At 28.9% G+C, this 24,137-nt stretch overlaps 3 protein-coding genes across 9 annotated transcripts; 1 reads left to right on the top strand and 2 right to left on the bottom strand.

Moving 5' to 3' along the window:
- Positions 1–13: 13 nt before the first annotated feature.
- LOC103573731 (phospholipase A2) lies at positions 14–3,953 on the bottom strand. Its single transcript, XM_008552920.1, has 4 exons — positions 3,470–3,953; positions 2,331–2,490; positions 1,702–1,854; positions 14–252 (listed from the first exon to the last, which is right to left on the bottom strand). Exons 1-4 carry the CDS (start codon positions 3,828–3,830, stop codon positions 162–164), a joined length of 765 nt encoding a protein of 254 aa, XP_008551142.1. The 5' UTR covers positions 3,831–3,953; the 3' UTR covers positions 14–161.
- On the top strand, positions 3,117–22,633 carry LOC103573729 (uncharacterized). 4 transcript variants are annotated; one of them, XM_008552917.2, is made up of 5 exons: positions 6,457–6,679; positions 17,412–17,540; positions 21,884–22,027; positions 22,096–22,245; positions 22,313–22,633. In XM_008552917.2, the coding sequence occupies exons 3-5, from the start codon at positions 21,887–21,889 to the stop codon at positions 22,496–22,498; spliced, it is 477 nt and encodes a 158-aa protein (XP_008551139.1). In that variant the 5' UTR covers positions 6,457–6,679; positions 17,412–17,540; positions 21,884–21,886; the 3' UTR covers positions 22,499–22,633. The 4 variants fall into 4 exon arrangements, with proteins under 4 accessions (XP_053595808.1, XP_053595807.1, XP_008551139.1 ...); XM_053739833.1 differs by lacking the exons at positions 6,457–6,679; positions 17,412–17,540 and adding an exon at positions 3,117–3,177; XM_053739832.1 differs by lacking the exons at positions 6,457–6,679; positions 17,412–17,540 and adding an exon at positions 4,111–4,464.
- On the bottom strand, positions 4,852–23,722 carry LOC103573730 (uncharacterized). Of its 4 annotated transcripts, none has more exons than XM_053739830.1 (4): positions 23,650–23,722; positions 5,372–5,515; positions 5,156–5,305; positions 4,852–5,088 (listed from the first exon to the last, which is right to left on the bottom strand). In XM_053739830.1, exons 2-4 carry the CDS (start codon positions 5,492–5,494, stop codon positions 4,903–4,905), a joined length of 459 nt encoding a protein of 152 aa, XP_053595805.1. In that variant the 5' UTR covers positions 5,495–5,515; positions 23,650–23,722; the 3' UTR covers positions 4,852–4,902. The 4 variants fall into 4 exon arrangements, with proteins under 4 accessions (XP_053595805.1, XP_008551141.1, XP_053595804.1 ...); XM_008552919.2 differs by lacking the exon at positions 23,650–23,722 and adding an exon at positions 7,340–7,430; XM_053739829.1 differs by lacking the exon at positions 23,650–23,722 and adding an exon at positions 5,626–5,762.
- Between the last annotated feature and the right edge of the window lie 415 nt (positions 23,723–24,137).

Here is a 24,137-nt window from a genome sequence, read left to right as displayed (position 1 = left end):
TATGATACAAAAGCTGATGAATATAAACTCATAATCTTTCGCAGAATATATCATTTATTATCAATTTGTTGTAGATGGATAAACATATTTAATCACTCTTTAAAGATTAATGATAAAATATTTCGGAGAAAAAAGTATCAACATCTGAGTAAGGTTTACGATTAAAAATCGGGATTATCGAACCATTGAAGTGTTAAATTTTTCGATGTGTCAAATTCATATTTTATGCACTTTCTTTGCAATATCCGTTTCCTATAAAAAAAAAAGCATATAAATTGGCAACATTAAAAAAAATTTGGAAAATCCAAAAATGCACACTCCAACCGCTCATGATAATTATTGATATTGGTATTCATACAGAATCAGGACTGCTAATCTTTTAGATCACCAAAAATCCAATTTTAGATCAATCGCTTCAAATCAGGTGTCATTATTCAGCGTTTGTCGGCGGATTTACGATACATTTGGTTAATTTATTGTTGTGTAAGACTTACTAAATCAAAAGTTTGTACCAAGGGTAAGAATTTTGCTTATTTTTCAGATTAACATTAACATTAACTAAATAAAATTTTTTTTTTTAGTTTTTTTGTAATTTTTCAGAAATAACTATCGATCGATTTAAAAATCTAATTAGCTCTGGAACCCAATGAAATACGTCGATCGCTGCCTCAATCATCTCAATCAGTTTATTATTTTATTTAACTCATGCGCGCTATTTACGTTTTATCATGCCTACAATCCGAACCCCAAATGGCCGTTTACTGACTGGTGGAAAATTATTTGTCAAAACGCAATAAAGATGTCTACGATTCCGGCCATTGTGACGTAATAAAAAGAAACGTTACTATCTTTCGGGCTTTAACTGAATATTGGGTAATTACAACTCCCTGCTATTACCCATTGAGCAGCCAAGATCGTGATACCGAATGTTTTTAACGTGGAGTTAAAACTTTGACATTGAATTTGAATTTCCGTTAAATTAAATCAACTTCCCTGTAATTTTGTTATATTTTTAATATTATAAGTTTTTTTTACCATGTCACTAAACAACTATTTAGACTTCGGATTTTAGGCAATTAATAAAACGTAAATAGCACACATGAGTTGAATAAAATTATGGGCGCAACATGTAGGTTAAATCATAATCCGTCATCCACGATGTGTTAGCACTCGTCTTTGGTGCGCAGTATGCACTCACTACGCTCGTGCCTGCGCACCTACGACTCGTGCTAACCACATTGCGCTGACACATTATGAATAACTTACCCTACTAGTTACGCCAATAACTATTAAAAGATACCGACGATGAAAAGTTGAAAAGAAAATATTTCATTACATTCTTCCGGATAAATCGTAATATAATGTGATAAAATTTGTTTAAAATTATATAAATTCTTTATCTTTATGGTTTTTCTCAATCCTCACATAATGTAATGAATATATTTATTATATAACTTAACCAAACTTCTTGTGTAAGGCTATCATAAGACTTGTAATTCAAATTTGCCCCAAAAACCTGGAGCAAAGCCCATAGGTAATGGTGACGCTAGCAACTATCGAACTTGAGAGCAGGTTTATGCAAACCTTGAAAAAATTGCTATATGGGCAGTCGAGAAAATAATTTCGATCGCAAGGCGCTCATAGCGCGGTCGTGGTTGAGGTGTGCAATAGTAAACTAAAATTATAGAATTATTTAAATACCCTCCACGCTCGAGACAAGAAACAATTGGATATCCATAATTGATACATTGAGGTCCTAGAAATGTGAAGTATGTATGACCAATTTCTCTAGCAATGGGATTGTTAGCATTTTTCAAGCAATCGTAGAACTCTTGATCGCATGTACACCATGATCTAGACAAAGATATAAATTAGTGTTAATATTAGGGATGTGTGAATAGTTCGAACTTACGAATTATTCGTAAATTTCGGATTGCTTGTAAGTTATCAAACCATTAATAAGTTGGGAATAATTCAAAAATTTTCTTTTAAACGAATTAAAATTGTGATATTTTTTCGATAGTTCAATGTCTTGTCGGAGGTAAATAGAATTCAAACACGAATCTGCAAAATAATTGCTTTTGGGTTAATTTAAAAAATTGAACCCACCTTCGAACAAGAATTAAATATTTGAAAGTTAATCAGAATTCTCTTGATTCGAATCAAATAGTTCGATTTTTCCGAAATATTTGAAAATTTGAATTGTTCGGTTCGATTTTCAAATCGAATAGTTATATTCAATTTGAACACGACTCGCACATCTCTAATTAATATTCATGGATAAACAGATTATATAAAGGTGAGTATTTTTTATTTTTATTGTAACGGACCTTGTAAAAGCGCCATTGTTAAGTAAAGGACCAAAGCTCTGTCCACTTTGTATATTGAACGGGCATTGGTCGTGTTGTTTACAGCAAGCATCAGTTGCTTCAAATAAGCCACTGTCATTTTCACTGCGTGCTTTATTCCCATCACCACACCATCGAGTACCTAGAACAAAAAAGGAACACAACATCATATGACTATACGTTTTCATCCCCAGACTATAGATTTCAACAACAAAATATCTTCTGACAAAATAACTCGTTCAGGAAATATCGAAATGAGATAAATGGAAATTCGATACAGTAGAACTGCGAAAGAAATGCGGTAACTATTTGTGCGATGAGCAATAGCAAAATTCTGGTTCTTAATTCAAATTTATATTTGAAATATTTTAATTCAGCGAGACGTGATTTCACGGTAAATCTACAGTAAGTTATGGTAGTATATGTACGTAAGTGCGTCAACTAACCAACAAAAACGAAAAACTCTCGGTGGCAATCCCAAGTGGTCCACAACCCGCCATTTTGTGTCAAAACATCATGGTGCTCGGAACGGCTTGGAGATAAGAGAACACTAGGTGATCGATGAGGGCAAGTGTGTATAATGGCTTGTCTGGGAATCTTAGTGCTTATAAGTGGAGGAAACCCGTATGGGTATGGGGATAAATTGTGTCCCACTACTAACCATAAGCGATCTGTAGACTAATACAGGGAATTGGTACTATGGGGGACCCATTCCAAGCCCCACTTCAACCAGAGTCTATTTCCCGAGATGGGAGGAGTGTTTGGGTCCAAGTGAGGTCGGACATGGTGACTGTTGGTAAGGCACCCACATGCTATGCATGGTGAAAAGGTAAGTTAATATGAGCATGCTTATATTTCGCTTTTATAATATAGGGTGGAGCCAAAATATACAAATAGAGTTTACGCAGCGCGAGTATGCCCAACTGGGTGAGGAACCGTTTTCAAAAGATAACAATATATGTCCACTATATCAGCTATTAAACTTGAGTTATCAGTACTTATCATAAGATGAGCTATCAATTCATAATATCTGATACACAAACATTAATCCACTTAACCGATAACGCAAATTACCAATGACTATGTTGCTTATTGTTTATTATTTTAATAAAAATGTCTACCTGGGAATATTGCTCGTAGTCGATCTTTATTATTATTAAGGAATGTACCAAATCCTTTTCCCGCGACTGCGGCTATTTTTCGCACTGGTGTTAATATTATTTGTACTGATTTTTTTAAAAATCCTGTTATTCCCCCGGTTGAACTTGAATTCGATGAACCTTTCATTGAACTAATCACTCCTCCTGCACCTTGAACTAGTCTTTCAGCGTAACCTCGATAAGTTTCAATATCTGCATCTAGACTATAATCGGAATATTTATCGAGTATCACAGTATAATCAAAATTTTCAGTAGTTTGTTGACTATAAATTTGAACTGGATTTAAAACCGTAACAAATAGTATAATTGCAAAGGTATACATCGTAAAAGTTATTTTTTTATAATATAATCTTAAAATAAAATATACTATTGCAACTCCGTGAATAACTACACGTGCATAATTATTTATTACTCATTACTCAAGAAACTTCTGAAGATTAGTTGATCTGTTGAGAGATTTAATTATCTTATATCATTGGAATCCTTCGACTGAGAATTTACTATAAGATATTCGTGTCATTACATAATAGAAACTCATGATTTTATACAAGCTATTCATTATAAATGTTTTCATATATTATAATTGTTGTTAGTCTCGAGATTGTAAGTGGAAGTATGTGCGTTTACATTTGATTTAATTTTTATTATTTAAGACCCAACAGCTTAAAGGCCATTAACAAGGTCATCAGTGATACAAACACATAGGTTGACGGAAGTGGTAATACTGTGTAAACATTTGTTGATTTATGCTGCATGTAAAGATGATAAGATAACATTATGCACATTATAATATAAAATATTGAAATAAAAAAAAAATAAATACCATATAGATCGCACTACTACATACATCGAAATTGAAAGTTACAAAAAAAATTTGAAAAATAGTTGGCCCTGTTTTGCATTGAAATATGCCAACGAATTCCCAACTGAGTCCTGATGTGGCGAAACTAATAAAGGTTAGTAATTTTTGCATTGGGCTATTCCAGTGAGTTCCCAATTAGGTTCTACTCAAAAAACTGATGTCAGGTAAATAATTATGGCATTGGGATATCCCGACAAGTTCCCGATTGGGTTCCGACTGAGGTTGGCCTACTGGACATGCCACAGCGATTCCCAATTGGGACCCAACATATGTGTTAGAACAATTTCTAGTCGGAGTATTAAATACTCAAGAAACTCGTTGAACTGTATGATGCACCGAGAACACGGTTTTCCATGTTTTGGATTAAATAAATTTTAAACAATTATTTGATGCACAACTTATTTATTTAACTACATAAGCAAGTATAATCATTATAATGATTATGATTCACATATAAGCACTAGAAACACTTCTACTAAATTATATAGTTATTGCCATGTGGATATCATCAAAAATCGAAATCAATTAATGATTAACGTCCAAATCCAGGAAGTTTGGGTAATTCGTGAAATATTTTCCCTTCGACGTGTACAGTTGCATAAGGATCTTTGCCTGGTTCATACAAATGGATGTCTCCAGAAAAGTCACCATCTGGTATAACAACTGGTGGTAATTTTTCTTTCGGAAATTTATATTTGCTTATTTCATAATCCATGCCCTGCAAAGAAACAAAGTAAATGAATAAGTTAATTAAAAGTCGATGAATGGAAAATGTAAATAGTTACCGCTTTGGCTGGACATTGCTGAGGGAATTTGCCTTTCGGTATTCCATGGTTAAGAAGATCTTTAGCAAATTCTTCATTTTCAAATGCTTCGCAAAGAGTTATATCAAACTCTACGATTTCATTTCCCATGAATCCGATATTCCCCTTCAACTATTTTTAATTAAAAAATTTCATTATCATAATTCATTCATTTTATTTTACGTTTACGAAAATTACCCTCATAGTGTCAGGCAAATCTTTTTTTATTGGAATTTTACAAGATGCTATGTCTCCTGGACTAGATATTTCGCAGGACCAATCACCAGTAAATGGATTATTCGCCACAACATTAGTTGTCATTTTATCAAATTGTATCACTAGCTGAAATTAAATTTTTTTATATTTATTAAATAAGCAACTCGATATTTTTCAGACTGGTTTTATAAAAAACATTTTTAAAAACATAATTATTTTTGTATTTTTTTTTTTACATTTCTAGTGATGCCTCTGTATCTTTTCAATGTAAGTAACAAATTTTACGATACTCGAATAGAATTATTTCTAAATTGATGTTAGTAGTATTTGTCGTGCATAGCGCTAGAGACACATGAGTGACCAGTATATAAATTACCTATACTATGATAAGATGTTTGTATGGGTATCTATGTATATTGGGATTTGGATTTTCCGTACGAGATGGCACTACCATCTACGTTTCTCACAAGTGTTTATTCTCATGCCTGTTTCAATATATAACAATTCCACCTCATACTCATTTGACAATCTGATCAAAAGCCATGATGTGAATTCTCAGATGATGGAATGACTTAACGTGTCTTCAACAATCTTCCTTCAATTCTTCTCTTTCTCTATTTTCCCTCTGACTGCAACAGTCAGCAATCTTCTCTTTTTCGTTCAGAGAGGCAGAAATTCTATTCTACATTATTAACTGTTCAATTTTACGATACTTGCATTGTAAGCTTTAGGAACAAGACTTGTTTAATTTGCTCTATAGTATTGGTCATCATACTGTCTTTAGTCTTTAAAAAAAATCTACCATGAGATACATGTATGTTAGAAATACATTAAAAAAAAAATTTCTTAAAAATGACTTGATAAATGAATTTTAAAATCTGATCAGCTTTATAACTCTTTTGCGTAATTGCAACTATATTTAAATTCAAATATAGTTGCACTTGCAGCAGATAGAGGCAGCACCTTCGGGGGCCTCGTGTCTGTAAAATTTAAGCTTGGTCATGGGCAGTGCAACGCATGCGCATTTTCGTTTTCCTGCATCATGTCGAGAGGACGGCCGCCATCATCTTTTCGCAACGTACATTCAAGTGATAACGCGTGTTATAATGTAATCTTATCATTTTCTACTCATCTAGAAATAATTACTTAAAATAAAAATTTAATTCAATCAAACATTCATCAAGCTACACATAAATATAATTATTTAAATACTTTGGGCACCAGAGCTCATAAATAAATACTTTCAAGAACACAAGAATTCCAGCGATCATCGATCACGTTTCTCAAGAGGTTATTCAAACGGGAAATTATAATTATTTAATTACCATTATGCTCAATATTTTAATTAAATTATCAGTTAATTCTCGCTCGGTAGCCTCTGCAATCATGCTACCACGTGTTCAACAAATAAATTCAATTCAGTGTAATTTATTACGATCTCATTCAATCAAATGAAATTATTAAATAATATTAGAACTCAATTAACTCAAATATTTATGGATTTAGTGCTATTAAAAAATAATCATTAAGTGTTCAATTACAGTCGAGTCTCGTTATGAGTCCGCTCGTTATGAGTCCGTGAACCAGGATTTCCACGGAAGACCTTCCCCCTCCACAACGTAAAAAAAAAATTAATTTCAGAGTCTCGATATGAGTCCGTATATTCATGAAAAGAAATTAAGAGTTTATTTATCATATTAGTCCTGTTTACATATAAAAAACATAACACTCAAGTCAAACGGACTCATAACGAGATACTGGAAACAATCACGTACACACTCACACGCTTAAAAAGTAGGGGAAGTTCAACTCACGACTGTCGCCTGCACTAACAGAGTGGGGGTACACAAATTCTTAGAATTATATTCCCCTACACCCCCTTATGCGGGTTCATAACGAGACTCGACTGTATTTTACACTTAAATTAATTTATACTTCTTAAAAACTTACTTCTTGCCCAATTGCCAAGTTGACTAATGAAGCAGCCAATAAAAATTGAATTAATAGACGTTTCATTATTTTACTAATAAGTAGTTAAAATTTATGTATAAATTAGAATTCAAAGTAATGAAATTTTTTTTCCGCGGCTATTTATATTGGTTTCCATTACACGAGTATCATAATCAAATCTATTACATAAAATTTTATTTGTTATACATTGTTGTTTAATCTAATTAAGAATAATATCTTGTATTTGAGATCTGCACTAAGTGAATTAAAACAGGATGTCGAGTTATTTTATCATTTATTATCAATATATAACAAATAATAGGAACAAAGAAATAATTTTTTTATTACTCTATATAATTTTTATTACATCCGGAAATTACTTGCATAATATACGAAAAATTATGATTCTGAAATATTTTGACACTTTCGTATGATTTATTTCAAAGCCTAGCGTACATTGAAAAAAAATAGGCGCTGCAACAGGACGCCACCCTGTCGCTGCAACAGGATTTTTAACTTCCCGCTAACAAAATCGACGATTTTCAAAAATTTCGGGAAGTTATTGTTTTCACCCCGATTTTCGAAAATCGAGTTTTCATCAGATGTCGACGTTTTGAGGTCCTAGGAAGCTATTCTGACTATTTTCATAATGATGTCCGAGTGTGTGTATGTGTATGTATGTAAACTCTTTGTAACTTTTGAACTACTGAATCGATTTGGATGGTTGAGGTAGCAATCGAAAGAGCTTGTTGGCCATCAACTTTCCTGGAGATTTCAGATTATTTGATCGAATAGACTCGAAAATATTTGCGAATTACGAAAAAAAAAAAAATTTTTTTTTTAGTTTTTTATTGATTTCTCAAAAACGACTTATACGATCGACTTTGAAATCTAATCAGCTCTAGTACTCAATAAAACGCGCCGATTGCCACCTAAAACATCAAAATCGGATAATTCGTTCAAGAGTTATCGCGGGAGAAAGAAATGGTGAAAAACGGTTTTTTCTAAATATTTTCGAAACGACTGACGCGATCGATTTCAAATTTTAATCAGCTCTAGAATTTAATAAAACGCGCCGATTGCCACGTCAACTATTAAAATCGATTGATTAGTTCAAAAGATATCGGCGTTGAAATGTTAAAAAAATAACATTTTATGTTATTTTTTCCGGATAAATCATAATATAACGTACTAAAATGTGCCTGATATCATACCAACTCATCTTTTTCATGGTTTCTTTTGATCATATAGTGTCATCGAACTTGGTTATTAGTTTAAATCATATTATCAACAAAAAAATCGATAAAACGTAGTTTTTAATATTTTTATCGGATATTTCATATTTTATTGTTTCTTACATGAGTCAGAACTTATTTAAATCTTGATTTTGATCCCTGACATTGATTTCTGCCTCAATACACTTATTTTACTGAACATAATCAGGAACTAAATTTTAAAAACCGCTTCATTGATGATTTTCGATTCTTAAATTTTCAAACTTCAGCATAACAGGTAACTTGTTAGAGCTTGAAAAGATCATAAAAAAACAATTGCATGTGATATCATTTTCGAGCTCGAAAATATATCTACACTAATGTTTTCGAGCTCTTTGAGGTCGAAAACAGCGGGAAGTTTTGGGACTGGCCCGCAGGGTCAGCCGACGCCCAGATTTTTTTTTGCGGCAACAGGACACGTCCTGTGGGAGCAACAAAACAAAATCCTGTTGGTGCCTATTTTTTCTCCGTGTAGGATATCTCTAGGATTCAGAGAAGTCTTGTGGAAAAATGCACACAAAAATAAAGAAAGATAATGTCTCTACACGGAAAAAAATAGGTTCTGCAACAGGACGCTGCCCTGTTGTTGCAACAGGATTTCGTCTTAATAATGAAACTGGATTTTCATGTAAAACAGGATTTTGTCCTGTTGCTTCCAAAGGATTCTTCCTGTTGCTACAACAGGAGAATCCAGTTTCATTAACAAGACAAAATCCTGGTGCAGCGCCTATTTTTTTCCATGTACCAAAGATAATGTTTTTTAATACAACTTATGCGGTTTTATTGTGTAGATTTCAATGTAACAATTTTTTTCTGCTAGACGTAGCCGGAAAGTTGCAACTTCGTTCAGAGCAGCGGCCCGAAAGTTGCCTCTTTCTGGCCGGAGGGCTCGAAAAATTTTATTAAACATTATTTGCAAGTTGAAAAATTATGAGTTTAAGTTTTGTTTTGCTCTTATAAAATTTTAGCGAAGAATTTTTTCTAAGTATAGCTATATTCCTCTAATATTTATTGAGGTGAATACTATGTGGGAGTGACTAAATTTTGGAGTCCTTGCTAAAAAACATTTTTCTTTATGTTGAAGTTTTAAAACAATAGAATAAGTAGTTATTTAAAGAATTGGATATGTTCAGGACATAATTAGAGGCTCTTATAGGATATAGTATATGTATACGTACAATCTTGAGGAAATGGAGAAATTATTTCTTTCTGATAACTATTTATCATACAAAGAAAAACAAATTGTTAAATTTTTAACCATAAAATCAGGAAAATAATTCTAAAAAATTCGAAAGATTTGATCCATAACTATTATGCTTTATTTAAATAACTTCTGTACAAATAGAACATTTTTTACATGTGATGAATCGAATATATACCTTGCAAAATTATGAACTTTGAACTTTTGTATGAAATAAATTTTCAAGAACTTTGAACTTTTAGATGAAATAAATAAAAAAAATCTGGGCGTCGGTTGACCCTGCGGGCCAGCCCCAAAACTTCCCGCTGTTTTCGACCTCAAAGAGCTCGAAAACATTAGTGTAGATTTATTTTCGAGCTTTTCGAGCTCGAAAATGCTATCGCATGCAATTGTTTTTTTACGATCTTTTCAAGTTCTAACAAGTTACCTGTTATGCTGAAGTTTGGAAATTTAAGAATCGAAAATCATCAATGAAGCGGTTTTTAAAATTTAGTTCCTGATTTTGTTCAGTAAAATAAGTGTATTGAGGCAGAAATCAATGTCAGGGATCGAAATCAAGATTTAAATAAGTTTTGACTCATGTAAGAAACAATAAAATATGAAATATCCGATAAAAATATTAAAAACTACGTTTTATCGATTTTTTTGTTGATAATAAAAATCTGTTTTTGACCTAAATACGATAAAAACCGACTAAAAAATAATTACAAATTAAGTCTGCTTTTGATCTGGCGGCAGTAAAAAACCATTCAGGATTAATTACAAAAAAAGTCTGATTTTAATCTGAAGAAGACTAAAAACCGATCAAATATAGTCATAAAAAAACCTGAAACTGGTCTGAAATGTGAATAATACGGGCAAAAACCGACAAGATTTATATGTAAATTAAATACTAATTATCATCCCGGGTCGAAAAATTTGATCTGTTTTTAATCAACTAAAAATTTTAAGTTATTTTTATTCAATTTTATTTTTTATTTACATTTAATTAATATGTGAATTTTAATCTAGTTTTGCCCTTACTATTCCTGATTTAGACTATTTTCAGACTTATTTTCAATAATTTTTAGTCTGTTTTTATTCTTATCTAGATCAAAATCAGACTTTTTCTGTCAATTATTTTTAGTCTGTTTTTATTGTAATCTAAATCAAAATCCGACTTCTTCTGTTAATTATTTTTAGTCTGATTTTAATCTATATTCGATCAAAAACAGATTAAAATTTTTTTTTTATAATGATAATGATAAATAATAAAAACAAAAAATTAATGAGAGTTCGATATTTTTTTACACACTGATATAAAATGATATTTATTTAATAAATAAATTAGCCTCAATTACCATATAGCCATTACTTAAAAAAAATTTAACTTCATCCTCCTTCTTTTCTTTTGATAGTGCATCCTAGTAACTGAGACTTCCTTTAAACATACATTCTGAGAAAAATCAACTATTTTAGTCTGGCTTCTTCTACCTCCAACTCATTTAGTTCCTTATCATCATCTGTTAGATATTTTTATAAATACAGAAATTTATTATTATAAGTTTATATTCAAAATGAAAGAGAGAATCTTAATTTAAAGAATAATTGGTGAAAAACCTTACCATTAAAAAATGAATTATTCTAAGAAACTCAAAGATTGTGCGACACTGAGTAATCTTAATTTAAAAAAATAAAATTAAGTGATAAAATTTTTTTTCAATTCTTTGCTTCATTAAAAGCGTTATATAAAAGCAATAAATTTGAATTCAAAAAATAATTTAAAAAAAAAATTAATGTTTCCATTTATGAACAAAATTAGTTACCACATGATTTATTAAAAATAACAAGAATGAATAAAGTTCAATTAAACTTACTGCTCATAGAAAGTGACTCGCGAACATCTAGATATAAAGGATTATTTAAATTTTCTTGATATTTAAAACGTGCTGTTGCTATTTCGTATTACAATGTTACAGAGGAATATTTTGATACGGTTTTTAATGTCAGAATATTTTTCGACTTTATTCAGTGAATTGAAGAAATTTTTGTTGAGATTTTAACGGCAATTTTACTACTTTCGTTAAATATTATTAATATTCTATCAAGACAACTAAAAAATATAGCTGTTAGATAATCATTAACTACCGGCATTTTTAAACAAAAGACACCAAGTAAATAGTAAACAAAAAAAAATCCATTCTAGATCTTAGAATACTTTTTATAAATTTTTTCTAGACATAAATGAAATTATTATAAGTCCACGATTTAATCTAGTTTTGTCCTTGCACAATTTCAGAATCAAAATTTTTCTAAGTTCCAGGATTAATCTAGTTTTGTCCTTCTGGATCGCAATTGTTTTTTAAAACAGCAGATCAAAAACAGCTTAAAATTTTTATAAAAGATCAAAAACAGATCAACTAATTCAAATACAGACCAATTAGTATAAATGCAGTGCAGTTAAACTAAAATCAGACCAAATATTTCGACCCGGGGCAACTAAAATTAACTAAAAATTATTAAACATCTAAAACCTAGAAACTTAAAGCTATAATTTTCTTTTTTTCCTTTGCTGTACGACCGTTTAACTCTGAGTTACAGTAAGTTGACAATCGCTAAAAAATGTCGAATTTTTTGTATACCCCTCAATTTCTGTTAGTAGTGTAGTTCAAAAGTTTTGGCTGTAATTCAAAAATACGAATCATTATGAATATAAATAAATATAATTAACTTTAAATTTTATATTAACTACACAATTGGTAGTTCAATTAAATAAATCATTTTTTTTTATGTATAATTGAAGTTATAAATGAAGTAATTCGATGTCAATTGATAATTGGATATATATGAGTTTACAGATAAAAAACTTTGATTATGTATTTCTAATGAATTCGATTTAAATTTATATACAAAACCGAATTCATTATTTTCCCTGGCGGATCCAATTTACGGTAAAATCACTGGACTTTTATCGCAAATCACAGCAATTTTTAAATTATCAAAAAATCTTTTTTTATTCAAGCGTTTTACAAAATATTGATTTTCTTATTTAATATAAAATAAAATAGTTCCAGCCAATGCTGAAATTTGACAAAATAACATCCGACGTTGTGGCAAATAATCCATACTTTGATGACATGTCTACCGAAGTATCTGATTCTGGAGACTCAGTAACTGTTAAATTCCCAGTAAAAAAAGATCTACCTGACACTATTAGGGTAATTTTCGTAAACATAACATAATATAATCAAATTAAACAAATAAGATATTAAAATAAAATTTTTTTAATTAAAAAATAGTTGAAGGGAAATATTGAATATGACGGAGTTAGAATTGCCGAGTTTGATGTAGCTGGTTGTGAACTTCTTATTTAAAGGGCAGATTGCAATCTGTAAGAAACAGTAAAGGTGGATCATCAGTATGGAAAGAAGTTTTGAGTGGAGTACCTCAAGGGAGTGTTCTTGGTCCTTTATTATACTCGCTATATGTGTCGGATCTTAGGGTATTATTAAAAAATTGTAAACATCTTTTTTATGCTGATGACCTAGTTATTTATTTGAAATGTAAATTAGGAGACATTTCACATTACATAAATATTCTCAATACTGAAATTAAAGAGATTCAGCTATGGTGTTTAAAAAATAGATTGAAATTAAATGCGAATAAGACAAAATCTGTTATCTTTGGTACCACACAAAAGTTACGTAATGATTGCTGTAAATTTGCGCCAAAAATATTGGTAGAGGGTAACGAGATTGAGTTTTCTGAATCAGTTAAATACCTAGGCGTCATTTTAGACAATACACTATCTTGGTCAAAGCAAGTTGTTGATGTTTGTAAACGGAGTATGAGGATACTTGCACAACTTAAAATGAACGGTGATGTATTTAATTTAAAGACAAAGAAAAAACTTGTCACTACTCTTATATTTCCTATATTTGATTATTGCGCTGCTATATACACAGATATAACGGGTGAACAACAATTAAAGCTCCAAAGGAAACTCAATGCTTGTGTCCGCTATATTTTTAAAATTTCGAAGTATGAGCATGTTACATCATATTATAATAATCTACGATGGCTAACTTTGAAACTAAGGCGGGAGTTTTTTCTATGTTGTCTAGTTTATAAAATATTATATTTAAATAAAAAAAAAATTCTTTCTAACAATTTTTGTGTGTTAGAGCCTCGTTTTCGAAGAGGCGATATCCGTCGTGATTATTTAATATTACCAAACTGTCATAGCATGAAGTATGATAAATCATTTTTAATGTGCGCAATTAGGATATGGAATGAATTATCTAGTACTTGTACGCAAAAGCCTACATTTAATGAATTTAGGAAAGCGTGCTATGATTATTTCTTAAATAAGATGACAAATTAATTAATGATGAATGAAATGATTATATGATTATACATTAAAAAAAAAAAAAAAAAAAAATAAGGAAACCCGGGTCGAAAAATTTGATCTGTTTTTAATCAACTAAAAATTTTAAGTTATTTTTATTCAATTTTATTTTTTATTTATATTTAATTAATATGTGAATTTTAATCTAGTTTTGCCCTTACTATTCCTTATTTAGACTATTTTCAGATTTATTTTCAATAATTTTTGGTCTGTTTTTATTCTTATTTAGATCAAAATCAGACTTTTTCTATCAATTATTTTTAGTCTGATTTTGATCTATATTCGATCAAAAAAAGATTAAAATTTTTTTGTTATAATTATAATGATAAATAATATAAAGAAAAAAATTAATGAAAGTTTGATATTTTTTTACACATTGAAATAAAATAATATTTATTTAATAAATAAATTAGCCTCAATTAACATATAGATATTACTTTAAAAAAATTTAACTTTATCCTCCTTCTTTTCTTCTGATAGTGCACCCTAGTAACTGAGACTCTTTTTGAACATACATTCTGAGAATGATCAACTATTTTTCTCTGGCTTCTTCTACCTCCAACTTATTCAATTCCTTGTCATCATCTGTTTGATATTTTTATAAATACAGAAATTTATTATTATAAGTTTATATTCAAAATGAAAGAAAATCTTAATTTAAAGAATAATTGGTGAAAAACCTTGCCATTAAAAAATGAATTATTCTAAGGAACTCAAAGATTGTGCGACACTGAGTAATCTTGATTAAAAAAAAAAAATTACGTGACAAAATTTTTTTTCAATTCTTTGCTTCATTAAAAGCGTTATATAAAAGCAATAAATTTGAATTCAAAAAATAATTAAGAAAAAAAATTATCATTTCGATTTATGGACAAAATTAATTACTACATGATTTATTAAAAATAACAAGAATGAATAAAGTTCAATTAAACTTACTGCTCATGGAAAGTGATTCGGGATTATCTAGATATAGAAGATTATTTAAATTTTCTTGATATTTGAAACGTGCTGTTGCTATTTTGTATTACAATGTCACAGAGGAATATTTCGATACAGTTTTTAATGTCAGAATATTTTTCGATTTTATTCAGTGAATTAAAGAAATTTTTGTTAAGATTTTATTAATATTCTATCAAGACAACTAAAAAATATAGCTGTCAGATAATCATTGACTGCCGCCATTTTTAAACAAAAGACACTAAATAAATAGTAAACAAAAAAAAAAAATCCATTCTAGACCTTAGAATACTTTTTATAAATTTTTTCTAGACATAAATGAAATTATTATAAGTCCACGATTTGATCTAGTTTTGTCCTTGCACAATTTCAGAACAAAAATTTTTCTAAGTTCCAGAATTAATCTAGTTTTGTCCTTCTGTATCGCAATTGTTTTTTTAAAACAGCAGATCAATACAGCTTAAAATTTTTATAAAAGACCAAAAACAGATCAACTAGTTTAAATACAGACCAATTAGTCCAAATGCAGTGCACTTAGACTAAAATCAGTCCAAATATTTCGACCCGGGAAATTATTTATACATTTATAATATACTTATACTTTAAAACAATTGTATTAATATCTTTTGTCTAACCACTATATATACTATTATATAGAATTATGTATTTTGGATGGCCGCAAGGAGTTACGACTCCATGGCCAATTAAATAAATAAATAATAATAATAATAATAATAATAACCATTGGATAATGAAGAATTTGCTATGGATATTACTAAATATGGAATACCGAAAGAGAAATTCGATAAAAAATGTCCATTTCTAGCGGTAATTATTTATTTTCACATTCATTGACTCTTAAATTAATTTGTTGATTCATTCTATTACATTGCAGAGTAAGGATTACGCAATAAACAAATATAAGTTTCCACAAGAAAAAATACCACCAGGTACACCTGATAGTAAAGGTACTGCTGATGTTTATTTGTATGAACCTGGTAAAGATCCTTATGCGTCAATACATGTCGATGCGACAATAATTTCTAAACAATTCTAAGCACCTGGATTAGGACGTTAATTATTAATTAATTTGCTTTCTCATTTTTTGACGACGACCATATGGCGATAACCAGATGCTTCTTTAGTTGTGTTTTGCTAATACATGAATAATTATAATAATCACAATATTTGCATATGTAAAATAAATTAGTTTGCATCAGATAAATGTTTAAGATATTACTTAATTCAAACAATGTCTTTATATGAATTTATTTTTTCATGATGCCAGCATCAAAACTTAAACAGGGTGGTCACAAAAAAATGATTTCAAAATTCCCTGATATTTCCCGGTACTCCAGTAAAGTTGTATACTCACCAACCAAGACAAAAAAGTATCTTGTTTTGATAGTTTTTTTTTTTCCTTGATTGGAAACAAAATAAATTGAAATAAATATTCTTAAACCAAGATTATTTAACTTGAATTCAAATTTAATTATTCTTGATACAATATTTTTATAATATTAGTCAAAGAAAATGTTCTCGGATTAAAAAAACCCAATTATTCAACCCAAGAATAAAAAATGAAGGCAAAAATTATCTTGGGCCAAGTCAACCTTTTTTCTGTGTAGACTTAAGGGCTTTTGTATAGGACTGAATTTGCTACAAATAAGTTCCTTTGAGTTGAGTCTCAGCGTCTCAGGCAATTCTTTCCTCAAAATCTGATAATTTGCAACCAGGCCTCAGATAATCAAATAAAATTATATAAATTTTTACCCGGCCATGTCACGTAAAGTTTTTTATTTAATTTTATAAAATTGCATAATAAGATATTTCAAAGGTAGTAATTTTCAGACTTATCAAAAATTATATAAAGTAAGATAGCATTTATTTTATTGTTTTTATTATTTATTGTATATTGATAATAATTGATAGAATAATTCAACATCCTGTTTCAATTCATCTAATGCAGATATTAATTATATGTTATAAATCTTGTTTTTGATTAAACAACAATGTATTACAAATAAAATTCGATACAATAGATTTGATTACGATATTCGTGTAATGGAAACCCATATAAATAGCCGCGAAAAAAAATGTAATTACTTTGAATTCAAATTTGAACAGAAGCTTAAATTTCTTACAAGTAAAATCATGAAATATCTATTGACTCAATTATTATTGGCTACTTTGTCAGCCAACTTAGCATTTGGACAGGAGGTAAATTTTTTAATTATTTTAAATATATTTTAGAATAATATAACTTATAATAAGGCTGTGCAAATACTCCGCACTTACACATTATTTGTATCCGATCGAAGGTTGAATCGAATAATTCGAATAACTTGGATTATTATTCGTCAGTTTTCCTGTTAAGCTCAGGTATTTTTCTTACATCTAAAAACTAGAAACTGCCCGGGTCGAAAAATTTGATCTGATTTTAGTTCAATTGGACTATTTCATCTGTTTTTGATCTTTTACAAAAATTTTTAGCTGTTTTCGACCTGTTGTTTGAAAAAATAATTGCGTTACGGGCAGACAAAACTAGATTAATTTTTGAACTTTAAAAATTTTAGTTCTGAAAATTTGCAAGGAAAAAACTGGATTAAATCATGGACTTAGAAGATTTTTATTTATGGGCAATATTTATAAAAAAAATATTAAGCTACCCCTCGCAGTTTTGCGAATGCCGTAAAAATGCCGTAAATTTTCGGCATTTATGCACATGCCGTAAATTTACCGTAATAATTTGGTATTAAAATAGTTATTTTGGCCAGTTTTTTTTCTGCAGTTATGCCATATACTTTCTGCACTTATGCTGTAGAGTTACCAGATTACTACAGTAATATTACTATAAAAATGCCGAACTTTTACCGAAAAAATGCTGTAAAAAAACTACAACAACACCGAACTTTTACCAAAAAAATGCTGTAAAAAAACTGTAAAAATGCCGAACTTTTACCAATAAAATGCTGTATAAAAACTATAATACGATAATGTTATAATAATAAAATCGTTGTTTTTGTGATAATAATACCGTCAGTATCCTGCAATTTCGCCAGATTTACGCTGATAAAATAGAAAATTGTAAAAAAATATGGTTTTATTTTTTGTTCGCTTCTGCATTTAAAATCATCGAAAATGTGCAAAATGTAATATTTTTTATTTTATTTTATTGGTTCACACAATTCTTACTCAAACAAAAACATGTAAGTGAAAATAACTATCTGTGAAAATTGATGTTTTCAATTTTCTTAAGTTTGTTTGTATCCATTTGAATACAATTAGTGACACATTTCAAGTAAGTGATTTGGCATAATGGCTACCAGATCAGACTTTGAACAAATAGGTCTCGGGATAGAGTCCACGAGTTAACGGGTGTTTTTATTTTTTTTTTTTTTTTTCATGACAGTTATTTAATATATAACTTTATAAGGTTCTATATAATTATATAAAATTATATATAACTGAATAAAATTTTATATAATTATGTATAAATTTTTTTACGGGTAGAACGGTTTGATGCTGCAAAAATGCCGAAAATATACTATAAATATGCTGTATAATTACTGTTTTAATTCTGTGAAAATACCGTATTTTTTCTGTTTTATTGCCGTAAATATTAGGAATTTATTTCGTAAATTTTTGGTAATAATGCGGCAAAAAAACTGGCTAAAATAACTCGAGTAATAGCATATTTATGTAGTATTTATACCGTATAATTCCGGTATTATTTCGGTATTTCCAAAACCGCGAGGGACAGAATTTATTATGTTTTGTTTACTATTTACTCAGTATCTTATGTTTAAAAATGCCGGCAGTTAATGAAAGTTTGACAGCTTAATTTTGAGTTGTCTTGACTGCATATCTATAGCATTGAATAAAAGTGATAAAATAGCTCTTAAAATGTTAGGAAATTTTTCTTATTTACTGGATGAAATTGAAAATGTTTCGGCATTAAAAAACATCAAAGTTCTTGTGACATCTTATTACGAAAGCACATTAGCGTGTTTCAAATACCAAAAAATCAAAATAAATTTATAAATCTAGATTATTATTATTTATAAGGGTGTTTCAGAAAAAAAGAGAGCAGCTTGAAATTTTAATTCTACTAAGTGCTCAACGAGTACTTATTTTCCCATTCAAATTGCATGTAAGAAACTTTTTTTTTTTTGGTTTTTTAAAAACAAAAGTATTAAAAAAGTAATAAAAACAATTGAACACAGGCTAATAATTATAATAAAAAGGTCTGTTTTTTGTCTAGCCCGATTTAAAACAGACTAAATAACATACGGAAATAAGTCTGATTTTGGCCTGGATAAGGAATAGTAGGGGCAAAAACAGATTTAATTCCTATATAAAATAGGAGAGAGAGAGGGGGGGGCAAAACGGGGTACCTAAGGAAGTATCAAGTTTTTGAGGACTAAAATACGCTAAATTTTTTTTTTTTTTAATGATATTCAAGGTTAATAGACAAAATTCTTAGCTGCCGTAAGAACTGAAATTTTTACTCTTGGCAGGCAAAATGGGGTACTCAGAAAAAAAGCTTAAAAAAAAATTTCTGAACGTTGATAGAATTTCATTAAATTAAATTTTTTTGATGTAATATACCTCAAGAATAATTACATTTCACATCATTAGCGGATACGGAGACAGAAAAATTTTTTTTTTGTGAGGCAGAGAGGCCCCCTTCTAAAAAATAATTTTTTTTTTTTTTTTAATTGTTTTCATCATTAAGAATGTACTTTTCTCGCTCAACAACTATTTTTGGTTTTAAAGTACTCAAAAAAAATTTATTTAGGTGTAATAACTCATTCCCCCTCGATTGATTTAATTACTAATTGACATTAAATAAACAAAAACAATTCTATATTTCTTATTTGTCATTATTTCGAACCCAAAAAACGGATCTTTTGATTTTTTAGATTACAGATTATTTTGCATTATTTAAAAAATTTTATCAAGTAAACAAAAAAATATTATTTTTGAAAATCTTTAGTAGCCAAATTCGCCCCAGGTATTGAAAATCAGACGAAAAATGAATTAATATATATCGCGTTACTAAAACCAAAAGGGCGTATCTCAAAATATACGCCCTTTTGGTTCTGCAGAACCAAAAGGGCGTATAAAATTTTTTTTTTGCTCCAATCAATGTAAAAATATTGAAAACATTAAAATCTATGGAAAAAACGAAAAAAAAAAATTTTTTTGTTTTATGCCCTTTTGGTTTTAAGCAAAAATTTTTTAAAAGTCATAAGGGCGTATCCTATTTTTTCGGTTTATTATTAATTATAGGTCAGAGTAAGAAAAAAAATTGCAAGGGTAATAAGAATTATCACTCCACAACTTAATTTATCTGAACAAATATTTATTTGAATAAAAAACCAAATTTCTTTATTTAATTTTGATCGAATCTTAAGTTTGTCACAATTTTTTTAATTCAACAATTAATGTAAAAAATATGTATAATTCGGGAACGAAAAAATTCTAAATTCTATGAGTGCTGTGAAATTTAATTTAATCAAATTAAAAAAATGCACATTTAGATTGTTCAATTTTTCAAAGGTGCATTTTTTCATTTTTCAATCAAAGTTTCATTTTCCGTTTCCTGTTTTTTTTTTTCTTTTTATTTTCAAAAATCAATTACCGTTGTTCTTGAGAATTGTTATGGTTCTAGAATACCAATATATCAAAGCAAGTTTAATGACCTAAATCATTTTTGTGCATCAGGCACCGTCCCACAAAAATATTATCAATATTATTAAAGATTAATTTTCAGCGATGGTAATAGTTTATAATTTTTTTTATTATTGTCAAGTTATGTTCTAAAAAAAATTAAAAAAATTTTTTTCATACTCTTAGGTACAGATGATTCTGACGATGGAGATGGTATAGGACTAATACCCTGATGAATTTATTTTTTCTCTATTTTTTATTTGTTTTTTCACTTAAATAAATATTTGTTCATATAAATTAAATTGTGGAGTGATAATTTTTATTACGCTGGCAATTTTTTTTCTTACTCCTACCTATAATTGATAATAAATCGAAAAAACAGGATACGCCCTTATGATTTAAAAAAAATTTTTTCTTAAAACCAAAAAGGCGTAAAACAAAAAAAAATTTCTTTCGTTTTTTCAATAGATTCTAATGTTGTCAACATTTTTACATTGATTGAAGCAAAAAATTTTTTTTATACGCCCTTTTGGTTCTGCAGAACCAAAAGGGCGTATATTTTGAGATACGCCCTTATGGTTTTAGTAACGCGATATTTTTTTTTTAATTTGACGATAAAAATATAAAAAAATCATTTTTTTTTATAATTTTCGGCTGGTCCATTTTGCCCCAGGTGTCATGCGTAGGGGTAAAAGTGTGCAAATATATCGGATCTATAGTCGACGAAAAAAAAAAATTTTTTTTTTTTATAAAATTTTGGGGATACCCTGTTTTGCCCCCCCCCTCCACCCCTAAATATGATCAATAAATTTAAATTGAAGAAGAACATTTGAATTTATCATTTATTTTAAAACAGATCTATTTTTTTGACTCGGGGGGCGTCTGAGAAAATTAAATTTTTAGCGACCTCCCTACTAATTATTAAATAAATTAAAGTCGATTCGTTGGTTTTGTTTCCCCGGTGGTTAACCTTGATTTAAAATGTCTTTCATTAAACCACATTGAAAAGTATCGAGTTACTTGATTAATGTAACTAATTTTAATTTCAGCTAATGATAAAATTTGATAAGCTAGTAAGCAATTTTGTGGCCAATAATCCATACTTTGAAGATTGGTCCTGCTCAATATCTAGCCCAGGAGACATAGGATCTTGTAAAATTCCAATGAAAAAAGACCTGCCTGACACTATAAGGGTAATATTTATCAACATTAAATAAAACGAATAAATTACTAAAAGGGATTTTTTTAAATTAAAAAATAGATGAAAGGAAATGTTGAATATGCCGGATCTACAGTTATAAAGTTTGATATAACTTTTTGCGAAGCATTTGAAAATGAAGAATTTGCTAAAGATATTCTTAACCATGGAATACCGAAAGGCAAATTCCCTCAGCAATGTCCAGTCAAAGCGGTAACTATTTACATTTTCCATTTATCGACTTTTAATTTACTTATTCATTTACTTTGTTTCTTTGCAGGGCATGGATTATGAAATAAGCAAATATAAATTTCCGAAAGAAAAATTACCACCAGTTGGTTTACCAGATGGTGACTTTTCTGGAGACATCCATTTGTATGAACCAGGCAAAGATCCTTATGCATCTGTAAACTTCGAAGGGAAAGTGTTTAACGAATTACCCAAAATTCCTGGATTTGGACGTTAATCATTAATTGATTTCGATTTTTGATGATATCCACATGGCAATGATTTTATGATTTTTTAGTAGTATTTGTAGTGCTTATATAAAAATAATTATCATAATTATTATGATGATAATACTTGCTTATGTAGTTAAATAAATTAGTTGCGCATCAAATAATTGTTAAGATTTATTTAATCGAAAACATAAAATTGTCTAAATTCATTCAATTAATAATTGCAGACAGTTGATTTTTTCTTTATTAGTTGATAAACCCACAGAAACAACCGTTATGTAGAAATATCTGAAAAATTGTCAAATATTACTCCATGAAATTATTCATGTAAGTAGAGTTTTCCTCGAGAGAAACCACTTAAAATCCATTTGAGAATCTCGTATGGATTCCTATGTACCCTCGCAGATTTGAATCACGGTGGAAATACCGTGGATCCATCTGCATGGAAAAGCTATAAAGTAAATGTCCCAATACCGGAACGACGAAGGGTATATGACTGATTTTTATCGTTTTAAAAATATTCAAATAAATTCAAAAATAATCAAATTAGTGCATTTTTCTTAAATTTAATATAAAAAAAAATTTTTGTTTCTCTGACACCCAAAAGACCCAATACCGAAACGCTAAAATAGCCTTGTCCCAATACGGGAATTCGGTTGTCCTAATATCGGAACAGTAAATAAAATAAGTTATTTTTTGCATTTATTCATGGTGAAAATATTAATAATTATTAAATAATATTAACGTAGAACGAGTATGAATGTAGCAGACATCAGAGAACTTTAAAATTATAAATAAATAAGATAAATAATTAAAAAAATAATATTTACACAAAAGCACTATTAATTTCAAAATTTTTTGAATTTGCATTTTTTTAAATTTTATATTATTAATTATTTACTCGATTTATTAATAATTTTAAATTTGTCTGATGTCTGCTATATCACACCCATAATGTAAAATGTATTTAAAATTTAAAAATGATTGAATATTCAATGAAAATAAATATTTTGAACTAAAGAATAGAAACAAAATAAATCATTTGAGGTTATACTAGAAAAATAATTAAAAAAAAAAACTAAAAATAAAAATTTATTTTTTATGATTTAAATTAAAGTTTATCTATACTTAATCTATTTTTTATAACAATCATACATACTGCATTAAATATTAGGGCTCCAGTAATAATTAATATTGTACTTGATTTAGCCAGTCAATAAAACTCACCGTTGATGTCTATCGATAACATTAATATGATTGGCTGTTCCGGTACTGGGCACGGGTTCATTTTGGTGTACCAATAGACGAACAGTGAAATTAATATAATAATACTATTTTTATTATATTTTTAATATGTTTTCTTGAATTCTATGTCATTCAAGATGCATATACAAAAAAAAATTATTGAAAAGTAATTCTATGCATTTTCTATAAGCTTAAGACCATTGACTGATTTCTTAGCAAAACCATTAAGAGACATGAAAAAGTCATGAATCCGAGACTAATGCTCTAATTAACATTTTTTTTTCATATTTTAAATATTTTCTAAAATCTATTTTATATCTTATTTTTTAAGTGAAAGATTAGGGTTTCAAATAAAGAAAGTTTTATTTAGTTTCATCGCGTACGAGTTGAAATATAATATAA

The sequence above is a fragment of the Microplitis demolitor genome, chromosome 6 (genome assembly GCF_026212275.2).
Source record: "Microplitis demolitor isolate Queensland-Clemson2020A chromosome 6, iyMicDemo2.1a, whole genome shotgun sequence".
NCBI classification, from domain to species: Eukaryota; Metazoa; Arthropoda; class Insecta; order Hymenoptera; family Braconidae; genus Microplitis; species Microplitis demolitor.
The sequence above is the reverse complement of the archived record's forward strand: the minus strand, read 5'-3'. Positions and strand labels throughout refer to the sequence as shown.

What these genes read in the sequence shown, in the direction of transcription:
- LOC103573730 (XM_008552919.2), bottom strand. Translation starts at nt 7,405, where the DNA reads ATGAAACGTCTATTAATTCAATTTTTATTGGCTGCTTCATTAGTCAAC. An exon ending in ACTTGGCAATTGGGCAAGAA is followed by an intron (nt 5,516 to 7,339) that starts GTAAGTTTTTAA and finishes ATTTAATTTCAG; the next exon opens with CTAGTGATACAATTTGATAA. An exon ending in AGCAATGTCCAGCCAAAGCG is followed by an intron (nt 5,089 to 5,155) that starts GTAACTATTTAC and finishes GTTTCTTTGCAG; the next exon opens with GGCATGGATTATGAAATAAG.
- LOC103573729 (XM_053739832.1), top strand. Translation starts at nt 4,417, where the DNA reads ATGCCAACGAATTCCCAACTGAGTCCTGATGTGGCGAAACTAATAAAG. An exon ending in ATGTGGCGAAACTAATAAAG is followed by an intron (nt 4,465 to 21,883) that starts GTTAGTAATTTT and finishes TTTTAATTTCAG; the next exon opens with CTAATGATAAAATTTGATAA. An exon ending in ACCTGCCTGACACTATAAGG is followed by an intron (nt 22,028 to 22,095) that starts GTAATATTTATC and finishes ATTAAAAAATAG; the next exon opens with ATGAAAGGAAATGTTGAATA.
- LOC103573731 (XM_008552920.1), bottom strand. Translation starts at nt 3,830, where the DNA reads ATGTATACCTTTGCAATTATACTATTTGTTACGGTTTTAAATCCAGTT. An exon ending in ACTACGAGCAATATTCCCAG is followed by an intron (nt 2,491 to 3,469) that starts GTAGACATTTTT and finishes TTTTTGTTCTAG; the next exon opens with GTACTCGATGGTGTGGTGAT. An exon ending in TCTTGTCTCGAGCGTGGAGG is followed by an intron (nt 253 to 1,701) that starts GTATTTAAATAA and finishes TTTTTTTTATAG; the next exon opens with GAAACGGATATTGCAAAGAA.